The sequence below is a fragment of the Chiloscyllium plagiosum genome, chromosome 14 (genome assembly GCF_004010195.1).
Source record: "Chiloscyllium plagiosum isolate BGI_BamShark_2017 chromosome 14, ASM401019v2, whole genome shotgun sequence".
Classification (NCBI taxonomy): Eukaryota; Metazoa; Chordata; class Chondrichthyes; order Orectolobiformes; family Hemiscylliidae; genus Chiloscyllium; species Chiloscyllium plagiosum.
The window spans coordinates 73,283,149-73,296,075 of NC_057723.1; the positions used below are offsets into that span (position 1 = coordinate 73,283,149).

Genomic DNA, 12,927 nt, shown 5'->3' on the forward strand with positions numbered 1-12,927 from the left:
GCAGACCAGCCTCATTCCTGAAGAAGGGCTTATGCCCGAAACGTGGACTCTCCTGCTCCTCGGCTGCTGCCTGACCGGCTGTGCTTTTCCAGCATCACACTCTTTGACTCTGACTCTCCAGCCCTCACTTTCTCCTAATTTAGTTTTGTTGAGAAATGCCCCACTGGCTTCATCATCCTGTAACAAGTCACTAGCATCAGTCACTGTTTTGAAAGGGTTGGAAAAATCAGGGAAGGCCAACACTGATTTTTTTATTAGGTTTGCCTTCACCTTCTTAAATGCATTTGGCATTTGACTGACAATGCCAATCTTGCTTAATAACTTTGTTGAAGGTGCTGCTTTGTACTGGTATCATGTATGCATCTTTGGTAAAATTTATATGTCCCTAATAAAAACCTACAATTTTCATTTCGTTTTAACAGCATTCTATCAGAGCCTTCATTTTAACTTTCGATGTCTTCACCTTGTGATATACTCCAGGTAAGGTACACTTGCCTTCACAGATTCATATTTGGCTGAATTTATTACGGAGTTACTCAATTGTAATTGTTTAACTAGGTCTTCCACTTGTCTTTTTCCCATGTGTTACAATATACCATGACATCTAAATATAATACACAGGCATTGACCTCAGCTACATTTTGACCTAATAGCCTCTAGAATATAGTTGGGGAGTTCTTTAACCCAGATTGCATTACTCGACTTTGATATAATCTATTTGGTGTGCCAAAGTTGATGTCTTTGTAACGCTCAATGTCAGTAGTGCTTGTCAGTATCCCTTCAATAAATCAATCTTAGAATGGGCTAAGGCACTGCTAACCCTACCAATACAGCCTACTAACTGCGGAACTGGCTATGAATCTACCTTTGTGATTGCACTAACATTTCTCAATCTGTACAAAATACAAAAGACTAGAAGACAATGAAGCACAATTAGGCCATTCAGCCCATCGAGTCTGCGCTGCTGTTCGATCAGAGCTGACATGTCTCACAAGCCCATCCTCCTGCCTTGATGCCCTTACCAATCAATAATCTATTGATCTCTGTCTTAAATCCACTCAATGACTTGACCTCCACAGCCCTCTGTGGCAATGAGTCCCACAGATTTACCACCCTTTGGCTGAAGAAATTATTCTTCATCTCAGTACTAAAGGGTTATCCCTTCACTCTGAAGCTGCACTCGCGGATCCCCAGTCTCGCCTATAAGCGGAAACATCTTCTCCATGTCCACTCAATCCAGGCCTCTCAGTAACCTGTAAGTTTCAATCAGATCCCACCACATCCTTCTAAATTCCACAGACAGACCCAGATACCTCAACAGTTCCTTGTCTGACAACCCCTTCATCCCTGGCATCATTCTTCTCTGGATCCCTCTCCAAGGCCAGCACATCCTTCCTCAGGAAGAAACTGCTCACAATATTCCAAATGTGGTCTGACCAGAGCCTCATACAACCTCAGCAGTGCATTTCTGCTCTTGAATTATAGCACTCTTGCAATTAATGCTAACATTGTATTTGCCTTTTTAACTGCCAACTGAAACTGCATATTAACTGAGAGAACCCTGTACTATGACTCCCAAGTTCCTTTATGCTTCATATTTCCAAAGCCTTTTCCCTTGTAAAAAATAGTACACATCTCTAATCTTCCTACCAAAGTGAATAATCTTACATTTTTAAGAACTGAAGTCCACACGCCGTTTCTTTGCCCACTCTCCTCGCCTCACCAAGGCTCCTTCTGCAGCCTTCCTGTTTCCTCAACATTACCTGTCCCTCCACCTATCTTTATTAGATTAGATTATGTGGGCGGCACGGTGGCACAGTGGTTAGCACTGCTGCCTCACAGCGCCTGAGACCCGGGTTCAATTCCCGCCTCAGGCGACTGACTGTGTGGAGTTTGCACGTTCTCCCCGTGTCTGCGTGGGTTTCCTCCGGGTGCTCCGGTTTCCTCCCACAGTCCAAAAGATGTGCAGGGTCAGGTGAATTGGCCATGCTAAATAGCCCGTAGTGTTAGGTAAGGGGTAAATGTAGGGGTATGGGTGGGTTTCGCTTCGGCGGGTCGGTGTGGACTTGTTGGGCCGAAGGGCCTGTTTCTACACTGTAATGTAATCTAATCTAATCTAATCTATCTTTATGTCATATGCATGCTGAGCAACAAACCACTCAGTTTGTTCACCCAGATTGTTCATGAAAAACGTGAATAGTTGTGGGCCCAACACTGACCCCTATGGAACTCTGTGAGTCACCAGCTGCCATTCTGTAAAAGACCTTTATATCCCACTCTCTGCCACCCATTTGCCTCCTATTTTGCACCTCATCAAAACCCTTCTGGAAATCCAAATAGGTCCCAATGGCACTCCAATGCCTAACTTGCTCATTATAAACTTCTAAGAGTTGTCAGGCATGGCCTGCCCCTGACAAAGCCACGGGGACTCAGCTTTATTTAACTGTGCAATCTGTAATGCACTAAAAAAATTCAAACCAGTTTCATACAGTAAAAATTACCGTCTTATCATTGCATCTTTTTTATTCCTTTTAATGAGAAATTTTTAAAATCCTGATCTAGTTAATTCTGCAATCTCATCCTTATTAATATAATCTTTAAATCTTATCAACAACTAAGGTCAGGCTAGTTGGCCTATAGTTTCCTGCATTCTGCCTTCCTCCCTTAGTAACCAGGGGTGGGGGGTTAGCCATTTCCAGTCCCCCTGGAACCTCCCTGAATTAAGTGATTCCTGATTATCACCACTCTCCAAATCCCTCAGCTATCTCCCTCAGGACTCTGAGGTGTAATCGACCTGATTGGGTGATTTATCCACATTCAGACCTTTGCTGATCCATCCGGTTTGGGATCTAACACTAATGGGGAGCTCCAGCTGCATTGGCTGGATGTAGTCGAGTGGTTTTCCAGCATGTGTCCAATCTGTGTTTCCACCTGAGCTTGTTTCTCTGGATTCAACTATAGGGATGTTGTTTACTCAGTACTGACCCTACCTCATCCACATTACACTTAACTAGGGGAGTACATCCAAGTGTATCCTGGATTAACTTGTACTTGCTGAGTAGTCTTACAAAATCCCTTCATTCTTCTTTCTCTCAGAATGAGAACACAGTGTTAAATTGTTTCAGTATTTCTGTGTTAGCTGATCCATTTGTAGGAAGTTTGTTTTGAGAACTGGCTATTTCTCCTTCCACCTCACTGTTATTATCTCTGTCAACTTCCACTACCCTTAACACCTGACATACTTGTTCTTCATCATCACCTTCCCTGTGACAGTTCCTTTTCAACATCTTTATATGACACAGCCAATCTCCTTCCCAAGATCGGGAGTGTTAATCCGATAAGTCACTTCTTTAACCTTCTAACTACTTGGTATGCACCACTCAGTTTGTTTCAGAGATAAACCTTGAAAAAGCAACAATGCCAATATTTCATCTCCATTTGCAATATCGTGGTTGTTGAGTAGTTATCTCCCCGTCTTTACATTTATTGCCTGTGACAGTATGTGCTACCATCGATGGGGGGTCATCCCAGTGCAAAGCTGGTCCTAATTCCCAGAAACGAAGTCAGGCAGGAGGTCAAGGTGACAGTGGGGGTAACGATTCAGTAATAGCGACCAAAACACCGTATATTTTAACTTTGTTGTGGAAAAGGAGAAAGATGGTCTAGAAAAAAGATTTTAGATTGGGGGAAGGCAGATTTTATTAAAAGTATGGCAGGATCTGGTCAGAATAGATTAGGAGCAGCTGCTTGACAACAGAACAGTGGGAGGTCTTCAGAAAAGTACTGGGAGGTAGGGGGTTATTGGGACCAATATGTTATTTTAGAGTAAAATGCAGGAGTAACAAGCCCAGAGAATTCTGGATACCTCTGAATATTCAGGACCAGGTAAAAAGGAAAAGAGAGGCATGTGACAGGTGCAAATATTGAGGCCCCTGCAGAGTATAGGGAGTGCAGAGGGTAACAAGAAAGCATTTAGGAGAGCAAAGAGGGGGCATGAGAAAATGATGGTGGGAAAGATTAAGAAGAAACCCAAGCGAATCTATAAATATATCTGAAATAACTCCACAGAGGCTGATATCCCATCACCAAGTCACCCTTTATTCACACATGGAGGGTTCTTGACACTGATCCATCTCCTCAGTGCTAACTCTCAGAGTGGGCAGTATGTCTGACACATCTGTATGTATCTGTTAGCCAGGGCTCCCTGATTGGCTTCGGTGTCTTTATAAACATTGTTACAAAACAGAAACTATCTTACTGAAAATTTTAATCAGTCCATAAGAGATTCAGTGTCATGGCAATATCATATCACCTCCAGGCCATGCAACATTCTCACTTGGAAATACATCGCTGTTTCTACGGTGCCACTGGGTCAAAATCGTGGAACTCATTCCCATTCGATGCTGTGGGTCTACCTACAGCAGTGTTTCAAATATGCAGTTCACCACCAACTTCTGAATTGAATTGTTTATTGTCACGTGCATTTAAGATAAAATACAGAGGAAAGCTTCACTGTCGCCACACTCAGGCACCATTAACTTAAAAATAAGGTCAAAAATATAACTTAAAGAGAGTCCATCTTTCTCCTTCATGTATCTCTCCCCTACGGTCACTCCTGCTAGCACCGCCTTATCACCACCGATAGCCATCTTCTCGATACCTCTTTTAGTACAAAATAAAGTTCCTCGGGTTCAGAAAACAATAAAAGATGTTCCCTCATTTCCATCCCCATCCTGGGATAGGGACAACGAGATGTAACTGGAAAGAAAATTCCCCTCAGCGCTGTTCCCATTGAACACTCCTGGGGCAGGGGCAACAAGGGGTTAAAATAAAAGCTGCCTTGGTCCTTGCAAAATAATATTGTGGCAAAATGGAACAGCCCTTGCCTGGGCACCAAACCAAAAGCAAACACAAATTCAAAAAGCCTAATGAAAATGCATACGACAGAACAAAAGCTTGCTAAATTAACATGCCAATATCTCAGTCAATGATGCACTCCAGCTCCCCCCACAGCTCCCTTGACCGGGCTGGTGAGCACTGAGTGTTCCTGGTCTAGAGATACCTGAGTACAGGTGTAGCCGCGAGAGAGTGTCAGACAGTCAGGAACAATGAGCCCCTCCGTGACCCGCTGCCTGGGCCTGTTAATGGCCATCTTGGCCAGGCCCAGGAGCAGAGCCGTGTGAAGGTAGAGTCCTGCTCCGTGCTCACCACTCTGCAGCCACTGCCTTGCTGCCAACACAGACACCATCGCCACTGACTCCGCCTCCCTACACCATCACCAGGAAGATAAAGATGAAAGATGAAGACGGCCATCTTGAATAAGAAAGCCTATTAGGGATGGGCAATAAATGCTGGCCCAGCCAGCGACATTCACATCCCAGGAATTGAAAAAGCAAAACCACATGAATGAAAATCCAATTATCCTACTCAAACAATATCCTTCATTTCCGAATTGAGCTTTCCCAAATGACGCCAACATAGTTTATTCTGCTCAGTGGTTTGCTGCTTTTGAATCAAGAGTCTTGTTCTTAAACACCACACAGGCATATTCAACGGCATCTTCTGGATATTTTCTGATGATGTTTGTTTCCTCACCAGATTGTTTGTACTTGTCCATATTCTCATACACAGCACCATCGATGGATTGATCAACATGGTTTTGCTGTGGGTGGAATGATAAAATTAGTTAGATGTGCAGAAATGAAGAGACATAAAGTCATACAGGGCGGAAATAGACCCTTTGGTCCAACTCATCCATGCCGACCAGATATCCCAACCCAATCTAGTCCCTCAATTTCACTGCTCCTTGGATGCTGCCTGAACTGCTGTGCTCTTCCAGCACCACTAATCCAGAATCTGGTTTCCAGCATCTGCAGTCATTGTTTTTACCCCATATCCCTCTAAACCCTTCCTATTCATATACCCATCCAGATTCCTCTTAAATGTTGTAATTGTACCAGCCTCCATGACTTCCTCTGGAAGTTCATTCCACATGTGAACCACCCTCTGTGCACATAATTTTCCCCTCATATCATTTTAAAATCTGTCCTCTCGTCTTGAAATCCCTCACCCAAGGAAAAGATAACCACCACTAACTCTATTTATACCCCTCATTGTTTTATAAGCTTCCATCAAGTCGTCGTCAGTCTCTGCCCTTGGCATGGCCCAGTGACATCTGAAACCCTCATAAATTCTTGTGCCACCTCTCAATCTGAATGTGCATGTCCTCCTGACTGGCCTTCCATCTTCTACCCTCTGTAACTCATGCCCACCCAAAACTCTGCTGCCTACATTCCAACTCATATCAAGTCCCATGAGCTCCTGGTGATTTCAAGGTGATGACCCTGCATGTTCCAACCCCACAGCAACCTTGCGCCCCAAGGTGATTACCCCTCATGTTCCAATCCCACAGCAACCTTGCCCCTCTCCATCTCCATGACTGTTTCCAGCCCTACAACTCTCTGGAAGATTTCTGCATTGTGTGAACTCCCTCTTCCTAAACCCACCAAGTGATGGACATTCCTCAGCCACCTATGTATCCTGAGATCTGAAATTCCCTCAAACACTGTCCTTATACCTCTGTCTTTGACCTTCCTTAAAAGCTAGCATTCTGTACTGGCTCCAAGAGGGATGTGTCAGCAATAGGCATTCCCTTCAGACAGTGCTGACTCTTCTGTGTGCCTCCCTGTTACTGCCATTCACTTTGTGCTTATCCCATTTTCTCATTAAACACACAAATTGCAGCCCTCTTCTCACAGACAGAATGAAATTCTCAGGAACATGGCTTAAAACAAATTAAATTTGCATCTGAAAAGCAAAATGACATGTTTAAAACAATGATCAACAGGGTTCAGGTGAAATATACAGTAGTAGGGTCATAGAGATGTACAGCACGGAAACAGACCCTTCAGTCCAACTCGTCCATGTCAACCAGATATTCGAAACCAATCTAGTTCCATTTGCCAGCACTTGGCCCATATTTGTCTCAACCCTTCCTATTCATATTCCCATCCAGATGACTTTTAAATGTTGCAATTGTACCAGCCTCCACCACTTCCTCTGGCAGCTCATTCCATACACGTACCACTCTCTGTGTGAAAACGTTGCCCCTTAGATCTCTTTTAAACCTTTCCTTTCTCACCTTAAACCAATGCCGTCTTGTTCTGGACTCCCCCACTTTGGGGAAAATACCTTGTCTATTTACCTGTTTTCATAAAAATCAAAATGTAAATGAGCTGTTGATGAAACTTCTTGAATGAATGAACAAATAAGGGTAAAAAATAACCGGCATTAAGCTTATGGATAATAAAAGTGATTTCCTGTAAGATTTGCACTCAAGAATCAGAAGAAATGCGTGGAAAATGGTGACACAATTTAGTTAATACTGAACAGGAAAGGTCTAAAACCTGGCTCTATAAGTGACTAATAATTTTCAACGGCGTCTGCATTCCAGCTGGAGAATCAGAATTAAAGTTTTTAATGCTTTAAGTTTTCATCTACATGAAAAATTCAGAACCAAAACAGAGTAGAGGCACCATGTGATCTACTGGGGACTGTTTGGTGGTGGTACGTATTCATAAATAATAACAAACTGAATTAATAAAGACACATAAACCCACAAAAAGAAAGCCACCAAGGTTCATTTCCAAAGTAGCAGAATTCAAAACCAGCAAGTTTATCTTCAACTTGCGTCGAATTCTGATCAGCCTTTCCTTAGAAGTTAAAAATCACACGACACCAGGTTAGAGTCCATCAGGTTTATTTGGAAGTACAAACTTTCAGAGTGCTGCTCCTTCATCAGGTAGCTGTCACAGCTCCAAAAGCTAGTTCTTCCAAATAAACCTGTTGGACACCCACGCTAATGCATCATATTAATTTATGTTAACGCAAAAATAAAAATCACACAACACCAGGTTAGAGTCCATCAGGTTTATTTGGAATTACAAACTTTCAGAGCGCTGCTCCTTCATCAGGTAGCTGTCACAGCTCCAAAAGCTAGTTCTTCCAAATAAACCTGTTGGACTATAACCTGGTGTTGTGTGATTTTTATTTTTGCGTTAACATAAATTAATATGATGCATTAGCGTGGGTTCTCAAAATTGATTTGGGAATGCTGATTTACACATGTTAACGTTCATTAGAGACATGCTAAGCAAGCAATTCACACACATTGTTTTGGCAGCAGAGGAGATACCTTCTTCTTTTACATGGGGCTTTCCGAAGAGAAGCTGTTGTCACCGTTTTAAAGTCAAGTTTCCGAACCAGTCTCCCTGCTGAAGACCACATGCAATCACAGGACATCACCATCAAACTTGAGTCAGGGTCAAGCTTCTCTCATTAGTTCCTGCACCCAAAGCCAGACTAAGCTTCCCCCCAGCAACACACACCCCCCCCCCGCCCCTCTCATTTGTCTCTCCACTCCCGAGGCTCCCAGCCTCATTCCTGATGAAGGGCTTTTGCCCGAAATGTCAATTTTCCTGCTTCTCGGATGCTGCCTGACCTGCTGTGTTTTTCCAGCACCACGCTCTTGACTCTAATCTCCAGCATCTGCCCCTTCATTAGGTTGCTAGGAAGGAGCAGCACTCCGAAAGCTAGTGCTTCCAAATAAACCTGTTGGAAGGTTCTGTAATTTTTAACTTTGTCCACCCTATTCCAACACTGGCTCCTCCATATCGTCACTGAGAAGTGCATGCACACTTCTAAAGTAGGAAATTCTAGACTTGGGAAGAGGATGTAAAACAGTGGGGAAGATGCAAACTTGACTGACAAGAATGATAACAGAACTGAGAGGTCATAAATGTTAGTTATGACTGAACACAGCAGCAAAACTCTGGGAAAATTAAGAGATGATTATGAAAAGAATTTCAAAACTGTGACTCAAAATAATTAAAAATTTTGATGCAGGTCTTTTCAAATTCCCTCATGGGATGACGGGGTCGCTGGCTGAACCAGCATTTATTGCCAATCCCTAATTGCCCAGTAGACGTAGATAAGTTGTTTTTGTGGGGTTTTTTTGTAAGAGTCATCCAAAAAATTGTGTTCATAAATTTTAGCTAGTCACTAGCAAATTCAATAAGAAATCGAGGAGAAATATCTTTGCTATACAGAGAACATGGAAATTGCTAACACCCTGGACGGGTTAAAGCAACGAGCCTTTAAGGGAAGTTGGAAAAGGTACATGAAATGGAAGAAGGACATGATGACAGGATGAGATGAAGTACCATAGGAGTAGACTTGGGATAAATCTGTTGGATTGAATGGCCTGTTTTTGGGGCAGCATGGTGGCTCAGTAGTTAGCAATGCTGCCTCACAGCACCAGGGACCTTGGCTTTGTTTCCACTCTTGGGTGACTGTCTGTGTGGAGTCTGCACGTTCTCCCCGTGTCTGCGTGGGTTTCCTCTGGGTGCTCCAGTTTCATTCCACAGTCCAAAGATGTGCAGATTAGGTGGATTGGCCGTGCTAAATTTCCCACAGTGTTCAGGAATGTGTAACTTAGGTGCATAAGTCTGGGGCAAATGTAGAGTCGTCAGGGAATGGGTCTGGGTCGGTAAGGACCTGTTGGGCTGAAGGGCCTGTTTCCACATTGTGCTAAGTTCTATATAAGTTTCAGTATTGCAATTTTCTACGTAAGTGAATTTACCTGTTTGCTGCCCGGTTTGATTTGTCCGAGTTGGGGATTTTCGGAATCCGAGCCTTTAGACTTGTTGTTAAACTGTATGGAGGCATACACCAACGTATCAGCAGGTTTCATGCTGGGTGCATCACGTTGACTCTTGTTTATCCATGTGCTGTCATATATAATGTCGCTGTTGGGAATGGTGGTCTCGTTGCCCTGCCAATGAGATCATTGTCACAACTCATTTTTTGTTGTTGAAATAGATCATGTTTACTTGAAAGGACTCATTCAATTAGAATTTTTGATTAGTCTTACTTAATTTATTTCAAACAAGTTAAGGTATTTTAAGCGGTGTACATTGGTTCAACAGCATCAGAGAATTAGGTTTGAGTCTTTGGTCATGAAACAGAAAAGAGGTCTCAATATCTCAATGTGCAATTCACTGTCAACACTTGCTTCTGATTTGCATCAGTGTTGTGCAGCCAATGTTAAACAAGCCGATGAGTAACTACACACCTCAGCAGAAGACTGCAATTCATTTGAGATTAGCGCCACTAATATTCTCTGCTAAAAATCACACAACTTCAGGTTATGGTCCAACAGGTTTAATTGGAAGCACACTAGCTTTCGGAGCGCCGCTCCTTCATCCACAACCACCTGATGAAGGAGCGTCGCTCCAAAAGCTAGTGTGCTTCCAATTAAACCTGTTGGACCATAACCTGGAGTTGTGTGATTTTTAACTTTGTCCACCCCAGTCCAACACCGGCATCTCTAAAATAGTCTCTGCATCCAACACAGAACAGGGATCCATTCTGGTTGGAGCAGGTGATAGATAGCAATGGTCACTGAAGATGTGAGCAAATAAAATTCTCAATTATGGTGCTACAGGACTTGAATTGGGCTCAAATGTTCTCTGCCAATGTACAGAAGACATAGCTGAATCAGCAGCACTGGATTAGAGAGATGCTTTCTGCATTAAGTGCCAAGGTTTGTTTTGAAAGTAACTGTGTGAAGGTAGTGTGAGCCAATAGCTAGGTCACTCCACAGCAGGAATCTAGCCCCAAGAATTTCAATGACATCACATGCGTCATCACTATCAGAGAGGCACAGTGGCTCAGTGGTTAGCACTGCTGCCCCACAGCGTCAGGGACCTGGGTTCAATTCTAACTGTGTGAAAGTGAGTACTGCAGATGCTGGAGATTAGAGTCAAGCACGTGGTGCTGGAAAAGCACAGCAGGTCAGGCAGCATCCGAGGAGCAGGAAAATCAACATTTCAGGCCAGAGCACTTCATCAGTAATGAGGCTGGGACCCTCTAGGGTGGAGAGGTAAATGGGTGGGAGATGGGGCTGGGGGCGAGGTAGCTGAGAGTGCAATAGGTGGGTGGAGGTGGGGGTGGAGGTGATAGGTCGGAGGTGAGGGTGGAGCGGATAAGTGGGAAGGAAGATGGACACGTGGGACTGGTCTTGAGGGCAGTGCAACAGGTTTATTTTTCATGCTCCTCAGCTGCTGCCTGACCTGCTATGCTTTTCCAGCACCACACTCTTGACTCGATTCCAACTGTGTCTGTGTGGAGTTTGCACGTTCTCCCCGTGTCTGTGTGGGTTTCCTCTGGATGCTCCGGCTTCCTCCCACAATCCAAAGAAGGTTAGGTGGATTGGCCATGCTAAATTACCCATGATGTGCGGGATTGTGGGGATAGGGGAGGGGGATTTGGTCTATGTGGGATGCTCCTTGGACGGGCAGTGTCAACATGATGGGCTGAATGGGTGAATAGAGAAGGTCTTTTCACGTGGGTGGGGGAGTCCAGAACTAAAGGGCACAGGTTTGAAGTGAGAGAGGAAAGATTTAAAAGGGTGCTAAGGGGCAGCCTTTTCACGCAGAGGGTGGTGCGTGTATGGAATGAGCTGCCAGAGGAAGTGGTGGAGGCTGGTGCAATTGCAACATTTAAAAGGCATCTGGATGGGTATATGAATAGAAAGAGTTTAGAGGGATATGGACCAAGTGCTGGCAAATGGGACTAAATTAGAATATCTTGTCGACAGGAAGGAGCTGGACTAAAGGGTCTATTTCCGTGCTGTATATGTCTATGACTGTATGACTCTTTCCACAATGTAGGGATTCTAGGATTATTAAAGTCCTGTTTCAAATATCATATTTCACCAACTGCACAACTACTTTCACATATAACTGCTCACCTCTGTATACCCCAAAACTGCCAATCAGTTCTCAGTCTCATATGTGCACATCCCCCATGCACACTTCTTACTCTGCCCCTTTTCCACCCTCTCTCCCAGCCTGGCAAAGCAACTGTTCAACCGTGCTGGCCACATCACCCAAATGTTGCATTATATTCACCCACACACTGTCCTCTGGTGTGCAGGAGTTCCGACGGGAGGTGACAGAAACTAAATGATGGGGGGTTTACACACTCATGAAGGAGACAGTGATACACTGCATCACTGAGCCGGTCATTTGTTGCACTTGGCGATCAACAGCAGATTTTTGTTGATGGTCATTAGATGGACCATTGAACAGCAACAGAAGGAGATAGAACAGTATGAAATGATCTGGAATCAAGGTGTGAGCAAATGGATGTAGCGTAGGGTTAATAAGTAAAACTAAACTGAGCTATGCATGTTCCCCTCTATACAATCATACAAGTCTTCTCTCAATAATTCTTTCTGAAATGTAAAGTATGTTACTGGGGAAGTATGTATCCAATTTCAGAATAGAGGAACACATGAACAAGAGAAGGGCCATGTGGTCCCTTGAATCTGTTCTGGCATTCAGTGAGATCATGGCTGATTTGTAGCTTAACTTCATACACAAACTTTGGCCCATATCACTTAAAATCCTTTGCATGAAAACATTTATCTCTTTCAGACTGAACATTTAGGAATATACTGAAACCTTCACAAACCTGTTGCAAGTCCAGCATCTCACGTTGTGAATTATTTTCTGACTTTTTTCCTGAAAAAAGGAGAATGAATCTGTCAGCTTTATTTTAGACCCATCTGCTTTCAGAGGTCCAACACCATTGCTGTATGACGTACTCTGAGAGCTGCCCTCACTGTTTTTTTTTAGATTAGATTAGATTATTTACAGTGTGGAAACAGGCCCTTCGGCCCAACAAGTCCACACCGACCCACCGAAGCGCAACCCCACCTATTACCCTACATTTACCCCTTTACCTAACACTACGGGCAATTTAGCATGGCCAATTCACCTGACCCTGCACATCTTTGGAGTGTGGGAGGAAACCGGAGCACCCGGAGGAAACCCTCGCAGACACGGGGAGAATGTGCAAACT

General features: G+C 43.8%; 1 protein-coding gene across 5 annotated transcripts in view; it reads right to left on the reverse strand.

Moving 5' to 3' along the window:
- Nucleotides 1-4,439: 4,439 nt before the first annotated feature.
- The window catches only part of LOC122556803 (myelin-associated glycoprotein-like), an 87,635-nt gene continuing 79,147 nt past the window's right edge, over nucleotides 4,440-12,927 (reverse strand). For all 5 annotated transcript variants that reach the window (XM_043704007.1, XM_043704008.1, XM_043704006.1 and 2 more), the window contains 3 exons: nucleotides 12,538-12,587; nucleotides 9,641-9,832; nucleotides 4,440-5,662 (listed from right to left, as the gene is read on the reverse strand). In XM_043704007.1, coding sequence (XP_043559942.1) covers nucleotides 5,492-5,662; nucleotides 9,641-9,832; nucleotides 12,538-12,587 — 413 coding nt within the window. In that variant the 3' untranslated portion in view covers nucleotides 4,440-5,491. The remainder of the gene's footprint in view (nucleotides 5,663-9,640; nucleotides 9,833-12,537; nucleotides 12,588-12,927) is intronic.